The sequence below is a fragment of the Salmo salar genome, chromosome ssa13 (genome assembly GCF_905237065.1).
Source record: "Salmo salar chromosome ssa13, Ssal_v3.1, whole genome shotgun sequence".
Taxonomy (NCBI): Eukaryota; Metazoa; Chordata; class Actinopteri; order Salmoniformes; family Salmonidae; genus Salmo; species Salmo salar.
In genome coordinates, this window is record NC_059454.1 from 20616243 (window position 1) to 20638600 (window position 22358).

The window sequence follows — 22358 nt, forward strand, 5'->3', positions numbered from 1 at the left end:
CAGACAGAGGGAGACAGAGAGGCAAAGAGAGAAGGGCAGAGAGACAGGGAGAAGCAGGTCTAGATCATTTGTATTCCTCTATTCAATAAATGACACTATGCCATAAGGGAGTTATTGGACTATAACATCCATACGTCTTAAAAGGACCATAAGAAGGATGCAAACCAAAACAGGGCAGGGTAACACATATCTTATCGAGGGAGGTTGACAGCTGACAGAGAGCAACTGCTGCACTGGGTGACCAACACAATGTGGTGCTGTGACTAACTGAGACGAGAGAGACCTGGAGCATGTCTACCATAGAAAAGCATGTAGTTGATCACAACAGTGAAAAGAGGGATCAGAGCAAAAACAAAATTATACAAAGTATATCAGTGGAGGCTGGTGGGAGAAGCTATAGGAGGACAGGCTCATTGTAATGTCTGAAATGGAATTGATGGAACGGAGTCAAACATGGGGTTTCCATATGTTTGATACCGTTCCATTTATTCCATTTGAGCCATTACAATAAGCCAGTCCTCCTATATCTCCTCCCACCAGCCTCCACTGAATTATATGTGCAAAACTTTGGGCAAAAATTCTAAAATAACAGCTTTAAACTGTATAACTGATCAATGCACCATTATACCAGGTAATTTAATGCTTTAAAAAAAAGAGGAATAAGATATTTGGCTACAGAAGTGCCATTATTACCAATCTCTACAGCTTCTATTCAAAAACAAATCTTGTGAAATGACATCAACACATACTGGAGGAGTTACTGGCTAGCTACAGTGGCTAGGGTAGCTAACGAACTAGCTATGTTGATCATAGCATGCATGACCAGAATTACACATAAACCACCAAAGGCACACCCCGTTTCTGTTTGAAAATTGAGAAAGAGGGGCCTCCCGAGTGGCGCAGTGGTCTAAGGCACTGCATCGAGGCGCTTGAGGCGTCACTACAGACCTGGGTTCGATCCCAGGCTGTGTCACAATTGGCCGTCTCCAGGTGTCCCATAGGGTGGAGCACAATTGGCCCAGCGTCGTCCGGGTTAGGGGAGGGTTTGGCCGGGGGGGGTTTTTACTTCGCGCTCTAGCGACTTGTTTTTGCAGGTGCTTCCTCCGACAAATTGGTGCGGCTGGCATCCGGGTTAAGCGGGTGGGTGTTAAGAAGCGCTGTTAGGCGGGTCATGTTTCGGACGACTGATGACTCGACCTTCGCTTCTCCCAAGCCCGTTGGGCAGTTGCAGCGATGAGTTAATTGGATATCACGAAATTGGGGAGAAGGGGGATGGTTTTTTTTACAAAATACAATTAAAATATTAAAATACAATTGGAGAAAGAGGCGGACCGTTTTTCGTTCCCAGAGTTGACCTTTGAAGTATTTTATAGGAAAGCAACAGAAAGAAATGAAACAATATATGAAATCAATGACAAATTAGTGATAAATGAATAAGTCAATTGAATCAAAGCTAAATGAACACAAAGATAGAACAAAGGAGCCGATAAGCTCATAATAGTCCAGTCAAAATGCACTGATCTGTCTATGTAGAATAAGAGGACATCTCGGCCTTCTGGGATAAAGACAAGCTAGGGACAGACCGGAAGTGCTGATGTTCTGACCTGTGTGAAGACGAGGGTCTCTGAGCTGCGGCTGTCCAGACTCAACACAAAGCGGATGGACTGGAAGAGCTCCTGGATGCTGGCCCTGAACAGCTCCTCCTCCATACCACAAGTCGCTCGCGAGTACAGGATCCGAGACTGGACGATAAACTTCAACAGGTACTCCAGAGCCTGCAGGGTGGACAGAGGACGAAATAGGACACAATTACCTGTAAAATACAATTATCTTTATATTATGTGTAGTGTGGTGGTTTGCGTTGGGTTGTGTTCCTTTCTTTAGGCCTTGTAATAAAATGTACCTTTACATGACCACTACAGCATCAAAGAGCAAACCTTCATAATTCATGTCAGTATTCTGCAATGCAAACATATCAATACATATTGATGATTCCCTGTCATAAGATATCTCTAGTCTTCATCCATCTGGAAACCTCCCCTGATTTACCATGGCTTTAGATCATACTGTCTATTTGACATTCATGTCATATTTCCTTTCATCTATAGGCGTGAGGTCTAAATGTTCCATGTTGGTAAAGAAATGTATGTTGGGAGTGTCTAACAGTGTGTGGGTTCACTCTGTTTGTCCAGACCTCCTCTCATGTCCTGATGTGATGTGATCTTTAGACTCATGGTCCTGTCCGACCATCTTCGCTGTGATGTGACGCTGTGATGTGATGTGAGCCTTACCCTCATGACCTCCTGGATGTGGTCCTGTCAACAACAGATGTGATGCGAGCCTTATCTTCAAGGCCTCCTGGATGTGGTCCTGTCTGACAACCTCAGATGAGATGTGATGTGAGCCTTACGATCATGGCCTCCTAGATGTGGTCCTGTCTGACAGCCTCAGATGAGATGTGATGTGAGCCTTACCATCATGGCCTCCTGGATGTGGTCCTGTCTGACAACAGATGTGATGTGAGCCTTACCATCATGGCCTCCTGGATGTGGTCCTGTCTGACAACAGATGTGATGTGAGCCTTACCCTCATGGCCTCCTGGATGTGGTCCTGTCTGACAACAGATGTGATGTGAGCCTTACCCTCATGGCCTCCAGGATGTGATTCTGTCTGACAACCTCAGATGTGATGTGAGCCTTACCCTCATGGCCTCCTGGATGTGGTCCTGTCTGACAACAGATGTGATGTGAGCCTTACCATCATGGGCTCCTGGATGTGGTCCTGTCTGACAACAGATGTGATGTGAGCCTTAACCTCATGGCCTCCTGGATGTGATTCTGTCTGACAACCTCAGATGTGATGTGAGCCTTACCATCATGGCCTCCTGGATGTGATCCTGTCTGACAACAGATGTGATGTGAGCCTTACCCTCATGGCCTCCTGGATGTGATCCTGTCTGACAACCTCAGCAGAGCGGTCCATGTACCACTTCAGACAGCGAATCAGCTCTCTACAAGAACACAGAGTAAAGAGTGTTAAACATGGGGTATCCCATGGACATATAAGACAAAGAAAATGTACACTGGTGTCATAGTCAGGTCCAACATTATTGGCACCCTTGATAAAGATATTATTATATATTATGTGTAGTGTGGTGGTTTGAGTTTGGTTGTGTCCTTTCTTTAGGCCTTACAATATCCCTTTACATGACCACTACAGTATCAAAGAGCAAACCTCGGTATCATAATTCATGTCATTATTCTGCAATGCAAACATGTCAATACATATTGATGATTCCCTGTCATAAGATATCTCTACTCTTCCTCCATCTGGAAACCTCCTCTGATCCACTGTGGCTTTAGATTACAATGTCTAAAGTTTTATGAGATGGAGAACACATTGGGAGGGATCTTAGACCCTCCCTCCATACAGAATCCTTCCAGATCCTTGATATCCTCCAGCTGCCTTCTTCAATTTAAACCGCAGGTTTTCAATGGGTTTCAAGTCCGGAGACTGAGATGGCCATTGTAAATGTTATTTTTCCGGCCAATGAACCATTTCTTTGTGGATTTTGATGTGTGCTTGGGGTTATTGTCTTGCTGGAAGATCCAATTGCGGCCAAGTTTCATCCTCCTGGCAGAGGCAACCAGGTTTTTGTCCTGGTACAGAGTAAAGTTCATGACCTTAAAAAGTAAAATAGCCCCATAACATCAAAGATCCAACACCATATTTTAAAATATGGTGTTGGATATTTGATGTTATTGGGCTTTTTTGTTTCCACTGGTCCTGGGGCTACTTCAGGATTTTGGCAATGCCCTTTATCTACATGCTAGGAACATGCTAGGAGATATCAGCCTGTACCAGGACATTTTAGCCAAAAACCTGGTACTGAAGGTCCCCAAGAACACAGTGGCCTCCATCATTTTTAAGTGGAAGAAGTTTGGAACCACCAAGACTCTTCCTATACCTGGCTGCCTGGCCAAACTGAGCAATCGGGGGAGAAGGGCCTTGGTCAGGGATGTGACCAAGAACCCGATGGTCACTCTGACAGAGCTCCAGAGTTCCTCTGTGGAGATGGGAGAAGCTTCCAGAAGGACAACCATCACTGCAGCACCACCAATTAGGCCTTTATGGTAGAGTGGCCAGATGGAAGCCACTCCTTAGTAAAAGACACATGACAGCCCGCTTGGAGTTTGCCAAAAGGCACCTAAAGACTCTCAGACCATGAGAAACAAGATTCTCTGGTCTGACAATGACATTCAGCACACAGCCAAGACAATGCAGGAGTGGCTTCGGGACAAGTCTCTGAATGTCCTTGAGTGGCCAAGCCAGAGCCCGGACTTGAACCCGATCGAACATCTCTGGAGAGACCTGAAAATAGCTGTGCTCCGACGCTCCCCATCCAACCTGACAGAGCTTGAGAGGATTTGCAGAGAAGATTGGGAGAAACTCCCCCAATACAGTTGTGCCAAGCTTGTAGCGTCTATACCCAAGAAGACTCGAGGCTGTAATCGCTGCCAAATGTGCTTCACATATTACTGAGTAAAGGGTCTGTAAACAGACCGAATACTTAAGTAAACGTGATATTTCTTTTTTTTTTTTTATTGTAAATTTGCAAAAATGTCTAAAAACCTGTTTTTGCTTTGTCATTATGGGGTATTGTGTGTAGACTGATGAGAGAAAAAAACAACTTACTCCATTTTAGAATAAGGCTGTAATGTAACAAAATGTGGAAAAAGTCAAGGGGGTCTGAATACTTTCCGAATGCACTATAGCTCAGTATATTAATTATTTATTTTATACAGTCTTATTTGTTCATCTTTATCAAGGGTGCCAATAATTTTGGACCTGACCGTAAGTGGTACATTACTTGTAGGCCAGAGCTCCTGCAAAGTGGTTCTGTATGTAGGCCTCCATAACAGGCCGGAAGTGGTAGAAACGACTGTCCCTGAGCAGGTTGATGATAAACACCTGAGGGCACAAAGACAGACAGACAGACAGACAGGGGGGAAAACATTAGATAGGGTTTAGCCATATTGGAGAAAATGTAAGTATGCTGCAGCCACACCACATGCAGTCATGCATGCATTCACGCATGTGTGTCACACACACTACATTCCATTACATTGAATGAGGTTGATCTCTCCATCTTGACATACCAATGACTGGAAAACCAGTGGTCCATATTTATCTGTGTTGTCATCCAGGAGACAAAACAGTGTATCCAGGACATCTCGTAGGAACTGCAGGGGAGAAGAGCCAGCTCAATCATTAAACCAGGGGTGTCAGACTCATTCCATGGAGGCCCTAGTGTCCACAGGTTTTAGGTTTTTCCTCTCAATTAAGCCCTAGACAACCAGGTGAGGGGAGTTACTTACTAATTAGTGACCTTAATTCGTCAATCAAGTACAAGGGAGGAGCAAAAACCTGCAGACACTCTGCCATCAGGGGAATGAGTTTGACACGTGCGTTACACCATCATAGTTCCCCAAACCCAATAACATAGGCTAGTCACAGATCTGTTAGTGTTTGGCCAAACAACAAAGAGGAGTCTTTCCTAGATGTATTGATTGAATAAGAGTGTTACCTTGACGATCTCCTCTCCATTGATGTGGCGTAGTTGACCCAGGATGTCTAACACCCTGTCGGGGTGGGCTTTCCAGTTCAGCAGAGCCAGGAGGTCCACTGGAAAAAGAGCAGAATAGAATAGACACAAAAACATGTGTGAAGCTCTGGGTAAAGATCGAGGCTAGGCTAGTGAATTCTCTGTTATAGAGTGTGGTGAGATGTACAATACAGTGTAGTGTGCTGGCCTTACCGTTCTGAGTGAGCTTGGTGGAGCAGAGCTGTGTGGAGACCCAGAAGGTCTCCTTGGGGTTCCTCTGGAAGGGCAGGGTGGAGGGCAGGTTGGGGCAGCTGTTGAAGTCCTCTTTACAGCAGGGCATGCTCAGGTACAGGCCCTGGTTGCTGAACGTTGCATTCTCATCACACTGGGCAACAGAGGCACAACAGAGAAACGTGTTAGATAGAAATGACAGAGATTAATGTAGAATATGTAAGCCTGTGTGTGCATGTATGTGTCGTCTATGACCCCACCTTATAGACATAGAGCTCATGGCTCTCGTCTGACAGCGTGGTCCCATCCTCCCTCATCAGAGGAGTGAAGGCAAAACCAAACAGCTTCTTCTCCCCTTTGTCTTTAGCTGAGAAGAGACACAAAGGAATTACTGTATAGTTTATGCCATCTACACAGCATAAACAATACCAGACACAATTCTGTATTGCTATCAAGTTAATAATAATGATAACAATAATAACTTTATTTTTAAATCCTGTCCAGTGTTGTTGACATACTGGAACAGTGTCTGAACTCAAAGCGCAGATGTGATCCTCTGAAGCGGTCTATGGGGATGGGGAGTTTAATCATCTCACTCCAGCGAGGGCTGTTGTTGTGGTACAGGACAAAAGAGCGGTGTTCACTGGTGTTGGGCTCCCCACTACCCAAACTGATACAGTCCTGATGTGAGGAATAGAGAGAGGACAGGCACTCTTTAGAATGGATGGATGGATGGGTGGGTGAATGGATAGATGGATGGATAATGGTGTAATGGTTGTCAAATGGTTGAAATCATGAAATCCAAATCAAATACGACAAACCAACAGAAATGTTCTCTGTTACCTTGAGTGTGTCCCCATCGGCATAAAGCACATACACAGTGACCTCAATATTTTTCTGGACACTCTTGCCCCCCCTCTCAAAGTCCCCTCGCTCCAGGGTCAGGTACAGGTCATTACGAGTGTCACCTAGGATAAGGACACACAGTCAAGCCATGACAGTGTTCTGTTCTAGAGAATTCTCTCTCTACAGTTTCCCTACAGTTCAGAGGAACAGGCCTTAGAATGCCCATGAGACAATAACATCTCTACAAGTTCGAAGCCTAGGACAGAACCAAATTAATATTTCATGAGCACGGAATTGTTAGTTTATCTTTACTTTATACTCTGTGGTTTTTGCCTTCTATAATTTACCTCAGCCTCAAGTGGTCCTAAGTCTGGGATATCCCACGCATGTGGAGCTACGTATGCCTATAGGCAACATCTTAAACTGCAGCAGTCAAAGATTGCGGAAGTAAGCCAACTGGCTGGAAAAACGAAGGGATCCTGGGGTAGCTCAGATGAGTGTGGACATTATGAATTAGGATGTGGTGCTGACACCAAACATTATTGTTCTTGTCAATAAAAAATGGCCCTCCTGAGTTATAATATACACAGTAGCTCATAATAACTGTCTCAGCACCCCATGTGAGTCAGTGCTTAATGGAAAAGATATCAATGACTACAGTGAAAGAAGATATTGCAGTTATTTATAAGATCAGATTACTGTTATTTATATCTTGCTCATTTCCTTGGGGACAGATGAGTCACTGACAGGGGTATTGGGAGGTATTTTAAATCGGAGTGGAAGGAAGTGGAGGGGTGTGTGTGTGTGTGTGTACACTGTAGTATTCATCTCAATGGAACCCTTAAAGAGTGATGCCAAATGATGAAACAAACACACACTTTATGGCCCTTCACTCCTTTGACAGAATCTTTGAAGATCTCTGTTGTTTGTTTACAAATGGTCACAGTTTAAAGACATGCTCCGGTACTTTGGCGACTAAGAAAGTATTTTTTAAATCTCCCGCTTTGGGCAGGATGTGTCAATGTGTTGTTCCTACATGCATAATCTATGAGAATAATTACTGTCTTATCTCATTTAGCCACAAAATCCCCAGTTTGAAAGCAACTGATTTCCCAAAGCTGTGCCACGCCATTTCCCTACGTTCCCCCCCACGTGGGCCAGCCCCCAAGTAATTTGAGTTATAGCCAATGAGTGACAGAATTTGAGTGACAGTTACCAAGAGGCCTGCCCAGCGTTATCCAATGAGGTTGCAGGGCATGCACAACGGCACAATGGACACAGCAGAGAGAGAGCTGCCTGCCATAAGATGAGGGACAGTGTCTGACAGACCAATCAACCTACACATGTCCTCTATTGTATGCTTATTGTTATTGTTCAATGTATGGTTATTTTGACCCTTGGTTATTGTTGTTACTGTTGTCCTGTTGACAATTTTGATTCTAATTATCTTAATATTGTAAATATCCAAAGTAAGCTTTGGCAATATGTACATTGTTACATCATGCCAATAAAGCAAATTTAATTGAGAGAGAGAGAGAGAGAGAGAGAACATATCTGCATATATGTGACATAGTACGCCATTTTTGGAGACAACTTCTGGCTTGTGAGCGCTACTGTCAGAACTACTGGCTAAAAAGTATACAAAAGCACCAGAGAATCTCTTTAAGCCTCTGACCCAAATGTTGTCAAAAGTAGGAAACACCTAGCCTACATTCTCTTCAGTACAGGCCTAACTCCTGCTGAGGGTTTATTTCAAGTGAAACATCTAATTTTGAGCATTTTGGACTGAGACTGGTGTCCAACTGTGTCAATGCAACTGGTGTCCTTCTGAACATCTGCTTATCCCCCCTTAAATAATCACTTCCCTTGAATGAAACACAAGCCATATTTTCTGGAACTCCTCCTTTCTCCCTACCCCCTACACCCTACCCTCTACTCCCTATCACCTACCAACTACTCCCTATCCCCTACCCCTCACCTGGCATAATGACATCAGGGAAGCCCAGTTTGCGTGTGATGGCCAGAGCCCTGCTGAACACAGCCTGGTTCTCCCTCCTGATCTGATCCAGCTCCCCCCGCAGCAGCTGTAGAGAGATGATGAGGCCTGGGAAGTGGTGGAGAGGGAGGGAGAGAGGGATGGAAGGGAGAGAGGCAGGGGGAAGGGAGGGAGGAAGGAAGCGAGAGGGGGGGAAGAGGAAGAGAGGGGAGAGGGAGGAGAAGTAAAAGGGACAGAGAGAAAGCGAGAGGAGAGAGAGAATGAGTGAAGGGATGGAGGGAGTGAAGGGATGGAGAGGGAGGGAGGGAGTGAAGGGATGGGAGGGAGGGAGGGAGGGAGGGAGGGAGGGAGGGAGGGAGGGAGGGAGGGAGGGAGGGAGGGAGGGAGGGAGGGAGGGAGGGAGGGAGGGAGGGAGGGACAGAAAGAAAGAGAGAGGAGAGAGAATGAAAAAGAGAGAAAAAGGGGAGGGAGGAATAGAGGGGTATTTAAGGGACATTAGTCAGAGTGCGGGGGAGGAAGAGACAGACAGGAGCATGGATGGAGAGATAAAGTCACAGCGAGGAAAGGAGAGAGAAAAAAAGGTGGGGTGGCATTAGGAATAGAAAAAGAGAGAAGGGTATGGAACAACACAAGATGACGGAATTCAGTGACTCATATTATGCTACAGAAATATACCAGTGTGAAACACAAGACAACACTGAGCAACATGAAGATGCATGCAATACAGACATTCTATCAGTCTAACTAAAATGGAGGTCTGTTTGAACTGACATGTGGAACCACAGAGCACATTTCCTCTGCATCATCACATTGTGGATGTATCCAGTACATGTGCAGTGAAACGTCAATAATGAGAGCCCTTTCCTTCAGCTTATCCTTAATGCTGATTGACACAGTCATGGTGATCAATACGCCATTATGACAATGAATATCTGATTTAACCTTGGAGGACCTCTAAGGCAGATATGGCCGGTAACGTCTATGTCTCAAAGCTGAAACGAAACTTTCTATATACTTTACCTTCTTTGTCAGTTGGTTATTCACATCCTTTAACATGTAATGTCCTAGAAGTCCATTTCAATTGAGTCAATTTAGGAGACTAATTGCCATTTCAATAATAAAATGGAAAACTGCCTTTTTTCTTCAATGAGGATTTCTCAAGTTCTTGAAATGGAATTCCAATTACTTCCTGAATTGATTGCCATTGAAATGGAACGGACCCAAACCCTGGCCCCAGAGGATGAATGATCATCATATGTACCATAGTTGGTGCTAGGGGCCGAGTACTTTGTGCTGGACTTGCGTATGATGTTCTCGTGGATCTGAAACCACTCGTTCTCATTATTACATCTGGAGAAAAAGATAGAGAGAAGACAGAGGGAAGACAGAGAGAAGATAGAGAGACAATAGAGAGATGGTAGAGAGAAGACAGAGAAGATACAGAGAAAGAGAGAAGATAGAGAGAAGATGCAGAGAAGATACAGAGAAGAAAGAGACAAAATAGAAACAAAATAGAGAGAAGCATTAATGACACACACATTAGAGGGGGAGAGATGGAGAGCTGGGGACGGTTGTGTCCCTGAAGCGTTTTCCTCCTGGAGAAAAGATAACAGTGGGGGGACATGCTATCAAGCAGCACATTACCCCAAAAGCACAGGCCTCTAAGCTGAGCTGACAGACAGCTCTCTCTCCTCTCCTCCTCTCCTTTCCTTTCCTCTCTGCCCTCTCCACCAGGCTTTTTCATTACTGTAGGCCCGTGGGCCCCTGGGAGAGGAATGGTGGGAAAGCACAGGCTGGAGCCTTATTTATTTGTATTTTTTATTTAACCTTTATTGAACCAGGCAAGTCAGTTAAGAACAAATTCTTATTTACAATGATGGCCTACCCCGGCCAAACCCAGACGACGCTGGGCCAATTGTGCACCGCCCTATGGTACTCCCAATCACGACCGGATATGATACAGCCTGGATTCGAACCAGGGACTATAGTGACGCCTTTTGCACTGAGATGCAGTGCCTTAAACCGCTGCGCAACTCGGGAGGACCCTTATAGGCGAGGACAGTTTAGTGGCAGCTCTGCTCTACACACAAAACGCTGCTCGCTTTTTCCTCTGAGGAGACGTGCATAGGGCTGACAATAATCATCATCATAACTATAGTTAACGTTATACTGCAACTCATTTCTATAATTCATTTAGTGCAGAGCAAGCTAGTTTAGATGTCCTTCTGTAATGTGGATAAAAGGGCATCTAAAACAGTAGAAATCAGTAGCGTCGGGCTATCTAGACCACATCCAAAAGCCCTGACACACAGTCCTGACAGAGGAGGCCGAATGCTGAGGAAGAGGAGGAGGAGAGGAGGAGGAGAGGGGAAAGACAGAGGGAGGATAGGAGGATGCACATGCGTTATAGCTATCTGTTGAGTCACTGTCTCAGAATGCTTAGCTCAGTGTTATTTTTGCTTCTACTACTCCTCAAACTTTGTCCTCTAACTTTGTGCATTTGTCTAAGTGTCATCTCCCTCCTTTCTCATACACACACACTCTCTCTATCTTTAACTCTCTCTGTCTATCTCTCTGACTTGCACTCTCACACGCTCTTTCTCTCTCTCTCTCTCTCTCTCTCTCTCTCTCTGTCGCTCTCTCATGCCTTCATTGCTTGGCGGGTTACAGGAGTGTCTCTTGCATGGTGCCTAACAGAGGGAGCCAGATTCCCATCACGCCAGGAGCACAATCTTAGGCCCTGGTTGAACAGATATTGATTTTTCAGAGGACATTTCATTATCATTCTGGTCCAAAAACAAAGCGCATCAACACAGTCAAGCACTTGGTTGGGAACATTCACAGAACACTGGTAAAACACCATGCCTCAGTAAACACAGTGGAATTCCAACCAATGGCGCTGTCTCTGGAGTCTTTTTCACAGTCATTTTAATGGAGATATCTTTGTAAAAGGCTGATGACACACTACAGTGTTAGTAGTCAGTTATTCTGGCTACTAACATCCATTTAGACGGCGTCCATATTTACCAGGACTCCAGCTGCATGTAGTATGTGGTGTCAGCTAAATATTGCTTTAGTATTTAGAAAAACGTTGGTTAATTGTAAATCGCTCTGGATAAGATCATGACTAAAATGTAGACTGTGACTCACGTGTAAACTTTGAGTACAAAGTCCTTCTCCTCTTTGAGGTCAGTGATGGTGTGGAACACGTCACTCATGGCCAGGACAGCACAGCCGTACGGTCTCCTGTACTGCACGTGGGGCAGACCCTTCTTTGAGTCATTCAACAACATACGACCTGGATACGACAACAACAATGCATTAGCTCCATATGAGTAATAGCTTTCCTAGAAATCACATTGTGATATTTCTGTTACTCCGTTTCAAATAGGCTTACCAGTTCGTATGACATGTGTCACAATGTACAGGTCTCTCTTCAAGTCCTTACTGCTCAGATCCTAAGGACAAAACTACCATTAACACAAAACACTGTAGCCAGTGCATGGATGTTTCCACATTAGGTAACTACATTATTTATTTGGATTATTGCTGTTTTACTGTTATTGCTGTTGAATCACATAATCCATGAATAGCTAATCCAAAGCTAAAATCCTATTAGTGTTTATCAGTGGCATCATGTGAGCGAGGAGAGCGAAGAGTTACCGTGAAGAGAGCGCACAGACGGTCCACTTTCTCTGGGTTCTTTGGCCCTCCATTTTTGTTTAGTCTCACCATAAACTTCTCACTAAGAAGGGAGATACAACATACAGAATATAACATGAATTAAGGCACATTGTTTTTAATTGAATCCTTATTAAAACCAGGAAGTCCCACTGAGACAAATCATCTATTTACAAAGTGAAAGGAACCCTAAGCAGTCCTGTATCGTGTGTAAATAGGACACATGAGCAAAGTGGCCTTGCGCTAAGTAAGGGTGACATGTTGTGTGGGGGGGGGTCTACTATGCCCTCTAGTAAGGGTGACATGTTGTGGGTGGGGGGGGGGGGGTGTACAAATAGGGCTATCTTCTGTATACCATCCCTACCTTGTCACAACACAACTGATTGGCTGAAACGCATTTAGAAGGAACGAAATTCCAAAAATGTACTTTGAACAAGGCACACCTGTTAATTGAAACGCATTCCAGGTGACTACCTCATGAAGCTGGTTGAGAGAATGCCAAGAGTGTGCAAAGCTGTCATCAAGTCAAAGAGTGGCTACTTTGAAGAATCTAAAATATATTTTGATTTGTTTAACACTTATTTTGTTACTACATGATTCTATGTGTTATTTCATAGTTCTGATGCCTTTACATTTATACAATGTAGAAAATAGTACAATAAATAAAAACCATTGAATGAGTAGGTATGTCCAAACTTTTGACTGTTACTGTATATATTTAAAAATATATATATACACACTGAACATAAAAATGCAAAAATGTCAATGATTTTACTAAGTTAGAGTTCATATAAGGAAATCAGTCAATTGAAATAAATAAATTAGGCCCTAATCTATGGATTTCACATGACTGGGCAGAGTGCAGCCATGGTTGGGCCTAGGAGGGCATAGGCCCACCTACTTGGGAGCCAGGCCCAACCATTGGGGAGCCAGGCCCAGCCAATCAAAATGAGTTTTTCCCCACAAAAGGACTTTATTACAGAAATACAGAAATACTCCTCAATTTCATCAACTGTCCTGGTGGCTGGTCTCAGACGATCCCTCAGGTGAAGAAGCTGGGCGTGGAGGGCCTGGTCTGCGGTTGTGAGGCCGGTTGGAAGTACTGCCAATTTCTCTAAAACAACGTTGGAGGTGGCTAAAGGTAGATAAATGAACATTCAATTCTCTGGCAACAGCGCTGGTGGAGATTCCTGCAGTCAGCATGCCAATTGCACACTCCCTCAAAATTAGGACATCTGTGGCATTATGTTGTGTGAAAAAAACAGCATATTTAAGAATGGCCTTTGATTGTCCCCAGCACAAGGTGCACCTTTGTAATGATCATGCTGTTTAATCAGCTTCTTCATATGCAACACATGTCAGGTTGATGGATTATCTTGGCAAAGGAGAAATGTAAACTAACAGGGATGTCAACATATTTGTATATTCTGTTATAATCTCCACCCGGCACAGCCAGAAGAGGACTGGCCACCCCTCATAGCCTGGTTCCTCTCTAGGTTTCTTCTTAGGTTTTGGCCTTTCTATGGAGTTTTTCCTAGCCATCGTGCTTCTACACCTCCATTGCTTGCTGTTTGGGGTTTTAGGCTGGGTTTCTGTACAGCACTTTGTGTCACACCCTGACCATAGAGAGCCTCCAGTCCGGTACGTCCTGTGCCAGCTCCTCGCACTCGCCCTGAAATGCGTGTCACCAGTCCGGTCGTGGGATGCTTTTCACAAGGACATATTGTTTTGTGTCAGGATTCCTGAGCATGAAACGCATATGGGATTTTCAGTGTGCTGGATGGCTATATTGACGAAAAACTGATTCCATATGGGATCGAATGGTGGGCTTTTACACAGATGGGGTTCCATCTATCACGGGAGAGTGGCCAGTCCTCTGCACTCAAGTTCTGCCATATGGACGCATTGTATGATCCACCGAGAACAACTGGTGGCATAAGAGCTGTGAGCACAGAACTGGGAGATATACTACAGCAGGCAACTTTGATTGTAAACTACATCAAACCACATCCACTGATCCCACTCACAAAACTATGTGGAAACATGGGATCAGAGCATGATAATGTTCCATTTCACACTGAGGCTTGGTGGTTATTGAGGGGGAGTGATGGAAAGATTTTTTACATTGAGAGAAGAACTGTTGTTATTCACAATGGATATAAAAAAACAGACTTGGTTGACTTTCTGTGTAGTGAATAGATAACAGAAAACAATATCAGTACGATGACTGCTCAAATCCAACGCTTTGAAGAGCACTTTGGGACGGACCTACTTCCCAATCCGTTTCACTGTGATCCTGGCTCAGTTGACATGCCGGTATGTGAAATCGAACAGCTGATCGAGATGTCATTTGACCGAATGCTGCAGACAACGCATTCATGGGTCACTACGGAGGATTTTCAATTCCTGACACAAAGGGAATAAATAGTGTTCAAAAAGAACTGGGAAACTAGAAAATATCTGACTTCTGACTTCAGTGCATTTGACACCACTGGGACCTCGGAAAGAAAATCCTTTTGAACAGTCACCCAACTCGGAATTCCAACTTGGGAACTTGTGCCTCTTTCTAGAGTTCTGTCTTTCCGACCTAAAGATACCTGACGTCATGCTTTGGCCTCGTATTTTCCCAATTGTCTTGAACGAACCATAAAATTCATGGTAGGCCATCGCAGTGCTTGAGGCGTCACTACAAACCCGGGTTCGATCTCAGGCTGTGTCACAGCTGGCCGTGACCGGGAGACCCATGAGGCGGCGCACAATTGACCCAGCATCGTCCGGGTTAGGGGAGTGTTTGGCCGGCCGGGATTTCCTTATCCGATCGTACTCTAGCGACTCCTTGTGGAAGGTCGGGCGCCTGCAAGCTGGTGTTTCCTCCGACACATTTTTGCGGCTGGCTTCCGGGTTGAGTGAGCAGTGTGTCAAGAAGCAGCGCAGCTTGGCAGGGTCGTGTTTCGGAGGACCCATGACGCTCGACCTTCTCCTCTCCCAAGTCGATAGGGGAGTTGCAGCGATGGGACAAGACTAACTACGAATTGGCTACCACGAAATTGGGGAGAAAAAGGGGTAAAAGTCAAAAAAATATTATAATAAAATAAAAAATGTAATGGTAGGCTACCCTTTGCCAGCACATATCTGTGTGAAGCTGGATTCAGTGCTCTCGTCTGCATTAATACCCAATATTGATCCAGGCTGGATGTGACAGCAGAGATGAGGTGCACATTGTCGACCACGCCCCCTGACTTTGAGAAGCTCCGATGCGACACACACAAACACACCCATCTCATTAGTGGTGGTGAGATAACAGACATTATGTCAGACTAATTTGCAATTAACTGCCCAACATTAAAAGTATGTGAGGATGAGTTGAGAAAATCAGAAATACTGTTAGAATGTTTTTCAATTGGCTGCCATAGCCCCAAATAAAAAAGTAAACACTGGCTGTTAATTACATCATTTCTTTCACATGGATGGGGTCGCGAGAATGTTCAGATATGGGGTCGTGGGCCCAATAAGTTTTGGAACCCCTGATTTAGCCAATGACACCTTCTTGATGAATAAATAAAATGAAAATGTTTGGTTGTCTCTCTATAATACTAGCCTAGTGGCTTTAGCTAGCCCAGATAGGTTCCCAATCTCATAACTAGCTATCAAGCCATTTCAGGCTACCAATCAAGTTAGAGTAGCTTGTCTAACTATCTTAGCTGGCATGCCTGTTGGCAAGGTTGCTAGACTTTAGAAAATACAAAAATTGCTTTAATTGTTGGGTTATGAGACGATATACAAGGATGGCAGTTGTACTAAACTCCTAGGCATACAAGTTGTTAAAGAATCAATTTGATTGATACATTAAAATGACAATTGAACAGGCAAAGAGGTATGCTATATTTCTTTTTACATAGAATTAGCCACAATGATTATGGCGTTAGAGTGCTGGATAAAGCTGTTTCATTTGTTTGAAAAATTCCAAATTCTCTGATTTCCTATCCTCCCCCCCACCCTTGTGTAATTCATGCCCTCTGTAAAATAATGGGTGCATAAAGCCCCTGCCTGTATGTTTACGTGTGTGTGTGTGTGTCCTGCAGCCCCTCCCTCCAGTAGTCTGCTTATTGTCACGTGCATCATAGAGGGAAAAGGTGTCCACATGTGTGGTCCTCCTGTGGTCCTCCCTCAAGTACCTGACCAGCATGTTCTTTCACGTGTTCATGAAGAGGTTGTGTGAATATGTCCTGTGTGTGAATGTGTCCTGTGTGTGTCCTGTGTGTGTGTGTCCTGTGTGTGTATAGAGTGTTGACTGTGCGTATAGTGACCTGATCTGTTTGTTGTCGCGGGTGTCGTAGAGGGAGAAGAAGACGTCTGCGTCCTCGCTGATGGTGTTATAGGTGAAGCTCTTCAAGTTGATGAAGAGGTGGTGCTGTACCGGAACATGGCAACCGTCTCCATGACGCTGACGCATGCTGTCGCCTGAGAACGAACGGACGACGAACACTAACAAGACAGGTCCTTACTGCGGGGCAAAGCTCCGACTGCGCTGCACACATGCTACGTGTATCTACCCTGTGAAGGTTGTCAGCGTGAAGTAGACATTACAGTGGATGTGGTTTGTAAGCTAGGTGATCGTTCACATTGAATGGATTTGTGTTTGTGTTGTGTTTATGGTAGTGTTGATGGCGAAGTTGATCATTCAAAATGGTGCCATGTGTTTTATCAGTAAAATGATATTTTCAATTGAATGAGTGACAAAGTGTTGGTAATCATAAAAAATGGTGGCGTGTCAAGTTCTCATATACTGTATCTTAACTGGTTATCTAGCGTTGTAGATTTAATTGAGGTCATACCTGGTTTGTGCTTGGCTGGCCACTGTGTCGGCTGGATGCATGCTGTGGGGTACACAGAGGGAAAGAGAGAAAGATTTCCGTTTATTGTCTTCTTACTCATGATCATTAAACTAGTTCTGTTTGTACACCTCAAATCAGGCCTCACAAAGAACCCACACCTGTTCTATAGTACAGTGCAATAGATGCATGAAATCTGATAAAAAGGCGCCCACCAATTTTGCCAAGAGTCTGCTTCAGTGAGCTGTATCCCTAAAATAAGCCCACGAGGGAGAACGTTAGCCCGTGGGAGACAAGAGGACAAAGCCTGTATCACCTACACACACACATAGTCACACACACACACACACACACCTCTGTGCTCTGCAACCTTAGAGATCTCCTTTACTCCTGCCTGAAGAGGCGCCAAGGCCTGTGTATCCTGCCAAAAACAAGCTCACTTTCATCGACAGAGTGAGGAGGCTTTTTGGCAGGGATGCGCCACGCTGTTGTTTCTGGGCCAAGCACTTACTGCACTAACAATCTTCCTGCAAAGCCGCAAAAAACGGCACAGGTATAATAGGTCGAACGCTGGGAAGTTGGACCCTTTACTATTGGTCAGACTGGGTCTACCATTTCCAAGATGGCTTCCCCCAAAACATGACATGGGCATCTATCTATCTACTCTGAGCAGTGACTACACTTAGCTAATTCTGGATCTGGCTGAGTATTTCTAATCTTCTTTCACTGGAGTTGTAAACTTATCTTAGAACTCCCTCCTACATTACTATAGTTTAGAACTCCCTCCTACGTTACTATAGTTCAGAACTCCCTCCTACATTACTATAGTTTAGAACTCCCTCCTACATTACTATAGTTTAGAACTCCCTCCTACATTACTATAGTTTAGAACTCCCTCCTACATTACTAAAGTTTAGAACTCCCTCCTACATTACTATAGTTTAGAACTCCCTCCTACATTACTATAGTTTAGAACTCCCTCCTACATTACTATAGTTTAGAACTCCCTCCTACATTACTAAAGTTTAGAACTCCCTCCTACATTACTATAGTTTAGAACTCCCTCCTACATTACCATAGTTTAGAACTCCCTCCTACATTACTATAGTTTAGAACTCCCTCCTACATTACTATAGTTTAGAACTCCCTCCTTTGTTACCATTGTTTAGAACTCCCTCCTACGTTACTACAGTTTAGAACCCCCTCCTACCCTGCGTTACTACAGTTTAGAACTTCCTCCTACCCTGCATTACTACAGTTTAGAACTTCCTCCTACCCTACGTTATTACAGTTTAGAACCCCGTTCTACCCTGCGTTACTACAGTTTAGAACTTCCTCCTACCCTGCGTTACTACAGTTTAGAACTCCCTCCTTCCCTACGTATACTACTGTTTAGAACTCCCTACTACCCTACGATACTACAGTTTAGAACTCCCTCCTACCCTACGATACTACAGTTTAGAACTCCCTCCTACCCTACGTTATTACAGTTTAGAACTCCCTGCTACCCTACGTTATTTCAGTTTAGAACTCCCTGCTACCCTACGATACTACAGTTTAGAACTCCCTCCTACCCTACGTTACTACAGTTTAGAACTCCTTCCTACCCTACGTTACTACAGTTTAGAACTCCCTCCTACATTACTATAGTTTAGAACTCCCTCCTACATTACTATAGTTTAGAACTCCCTCCTACGTTACTATAGTTTAGAACTCCCTCCTACGTTACTATAGTTTAGAACTCCCTCCTACGTTACTATAGTTTAGAACTCCCTCCTACGTTACTATAGTTTAGAACTCCCTCCTACATTACTACAGTTTAGAACTCCCTCCTACAGTTACTACAGTTTAGAACTCCTTCCTACCCTACGTTACTACAGTTTATAACTCCCTCCTACATTACTATAGTTTAGAACTCCCTCCTACATTACTATAGTTTAGAACTCCCTCCTACGTTACTATAGTTTAGAACTCCCTCCTACATTACTATAGTTTAGAACTCCCTCCTACATTACTATAGTTTAGAACTCCCTCCTACATTACTAAAGTTTAGAACTCCCTCCTACATTACTATAGTTTAGAACTCCCTCCTACATTACTAAAGTTTAGAACTCCCTCCTACATTACTATAGTTTAGAACTCCCTCCTACATTACTATAGTTTAGAACTCCCTCCTACATTACTATAGTTTAGAACTCCCTCCTACATTACTACAGCTTATTGAAAATCCCAAGAGAACATTTAGGATATAACTTATTTATTATTTCTTAACTGGAGATGGGATTAGTTTACGTAACCCAGACTGTAACATGTAATAATTTATAATAACCCAACGTGTGTGTTTTTACAAAACCTCTTCTAGGTTGTCACACCGCATTCTCACTTGTGAGAGTCACGTGCATGCTGGGAGAGGGACAAACTCAATATGACAGCAACGTGCGCTTAAAGAATAGGGGGGATGAAATGGTTAGATCCACAACAGCGGAGTCGCGCCTCTCATGAGTCACCTTCCAATGGATGATTTGATTATCGGCACATTCCCTAACACGCACGCACGCACGCACACGCACACGCACACGCACACATGCACACGCACTCCAAAACACCCTCACTCAGAAAATGCATACAAGACACACACACACACATTTACACGTTCATAAGAAGGCAGACACACACAAAATCATATATCACACAGGCATATGCACACACACACTCACACACAAACAAAATCAAATCAAATGTATTTGTCACATACACATGGTTAGCAGATGTTAATGCAAGTGTAGCGAAATGCTTGTGCTTCTAGTTCCGACCATGCAGTAATATCTAACAAGTAATATAACCTAACAATTCCACAACAACTACCTTATACACACACACAAGTGTAAAGGAATCGCAAAAAGAATCCAACATTCATTTGCATAAACACTCTCTCTGTGTCAGTGTACCATACAAATAAATAATTAACACCCACACACTTCTATTAGAATACTATCACACACAAGAGTCATATCTGTGGAAGTACACTATGCATGTATAATATCTGTGGAAGTACACTATGCAAGTATAATATCTGTGGAAGTACACTATGCAAGTATAATATCTGTGGAAGTACACTATGCAAGTATAATATCTGTGGAAGTACACTATGCATGTATAATATCTGTGGAAGTACACTATGCATGTATAATAATGCATAGTAAATGCACATCTTGAGGACAGGTGGACTTTGGGATGAGTCTTGTCCTGGAGGCAGAACTGAGCTGCAAAGACAAAATTGGCTATATTGTAAAAATTCATGAAAGAAAAAAAATGCTTTTTGGTCTTAATTCAAGGTATAAGGGTTAGGCTTTAAGGTTATCATTGTGGTTAGGGTTAGGTTTAAAAAAATACAAATAATTGATGACTTTGTGGCTGTGCCAGCTAGTGACCAGAGCTGCCTCTGGAACAAGATTCATGACCTGCATCTTGAGGATCACTGTTTTCTTAATGGCCAGGCGGTTGACAGAGATAACGATAATGGCCAGGGGATTGAGAGAGATAATGATAATGGCCAGGTTGTTGACAGAGATATCGATAATGGCCAGGGGGTTGACAGAGATATCGATAATGGCCAGGAGGTTGACAGAGATAATGATAATGGCCAGGGGGTTGACAGAGATAATGATAATGGCCAGGGGGTTGACAGAGATAACGATAATGGCCAGGGGATTGACAGAGATAACGATAATGGCCAGGGGATTGAGAGAGATAATGATAATGGCCAGGGGGTTGACAGAGATATCGATAATGGCCAGGGGGTTGACAGAGATATCGATAATGGCCAGGGGGTTGACAGAGATATCGATAATGGCCAGGGGGTTGACAGAGATAACGATAATGGCCAGGGGGTTGACAGAGATAACGATAACGGCCAGGGGGATGACAGAGATATCGATAATGGCCAGGGGGTTGACAGAGATATCGATAATGGCCAGGGGGTTGACAGAGATACCGATAATGGCCAGGGGGTTGACAGGGATAATGATAATGGCCAGGGGGTTGACAGAGATAACGATAACGGCGAGGGGGATGACAGAGATATCGATAACGGCCAGGGGGTTGACAGAGATATCGATAATGGCCAGGGGGTTGACAGAGATATCAATAATGGCCAGGGGGTTGACAGAGATATCGATAATGGCCAGGGGGTTGACAGAGATAACGATAACGGCCAGGGGGTTGACAGGGATAATGATAATGGCCAGGGGGTTGACAGAGATAACGATAACGGCGAGGGGGATGACAGAGATAACAATAATGTCCAGGGGGTTGACAGGGCTAACGATAATGGCCAGGGGGTTGACAGAGATAACAATAATGTCCAGGGGGTTGACAGGGCTAACGATAATGGCCAGGGGGTTGACAAAGGTAAAGACAATGGCCAGGGGGTTGACAAAGGTAACGATAATGGCCAGGGGGTCGACAGAGGTAACGATGTGTAATACATTTGCATTCACAGATAACACCCACATAATATGGCCATGTACAGAATGCACCAATTACAGAAAAAGTTTCATATGTTCGCAGTACCAATTTGTAGAGTTCAGATACACTGATATGATCCGGATCCACCATTTCAAACTCCTTTCTAGGAACAAGGTCCAAGCCAAGGTGCCTATTGAGAGAGAGAGAGAGAGAGAGAGAGAGAGAGAGAGAGAGAGAGAGAGAGAGAGAGAGAGAGAGAGAGAGAGAGAGAGAGAGAGAGAGAGAGAGAGAGAGAGAGAGAGAGAAAGAGAGAGAAAGAGAGAGAAAGAGAAAGCGAGAGAAAGAGAGAGAAAGAGAAAGAGAGAGAAAGAGACAGAGAGATGGGGAGTCCATCCAAGAAAACACAAAACTGACATTCAAAAACATTTCTTTCAAAAAGCATTGCCTCATCGAAAGAATACCCCTCATTTATAAGCACTGTCTGAACAACTAATTAGCTCATTGGCAGCACGTTAACATTCATACAACTTCCCAGCTAAACTGTGTTTTTATGTTGTATGCAGTTTAGCTAAATATACACATTTTTTAAGTATCTAAAGTTCACCCAAATCCATTTAACTAAGATTTAGGGAAAAGTTCAAGTTGACCCAACAGATGGCCATTTAATTTTAAGCTCTTCCTTGGATGATGAGGATGGAGC

At 43.9% G+C, this 22358-nt stretch overlaps 1 protein-coding gene across 1 annotated transcript in view; it reads right to left on the minus strand.

The window, feature by feature from the left end:
- The window catches only part of LOC106566670 (dedicator of cytokinesis protein 3-like), an 80100-nt gene that overhangs the window by 14703 nt on the left and 43039 nt on the right, over nt 1-22358 (minus strand). Inside the window, 17 exon segments of the mRNA XM_045693031.1 lie at nt 1605-1775; nt 2929-3010; nt 4871-4971; nt 5160-5243; nt 5588-5685; nt 5819-5990; nt 6097-6203; nt 6355-6517; nt 6680-6804; nt 8661-8786; nt 9940-10028; nt 11829-11976; nt 12076-12136; nt 12342-12423; nt 16667-16819; nt 17193-17236; nt 21764-21848. Coding sequence (XP_045548987.1) covers nt 1605-1775; nt 2929-3010; nt 4871-4971; nt 5160-5243; nt 5588-5685; nt 5819-5990; nt 6097-6203; nt 6355-6517; nt 6680-6804; nt 8661-8786; nt 9940-10028; nt 11829-11976; nt 12076-12136; nt 12342-12423; nt 16667-16819; nt 17193-17236; nt 21764-21848 — 1891 coding nt within the window.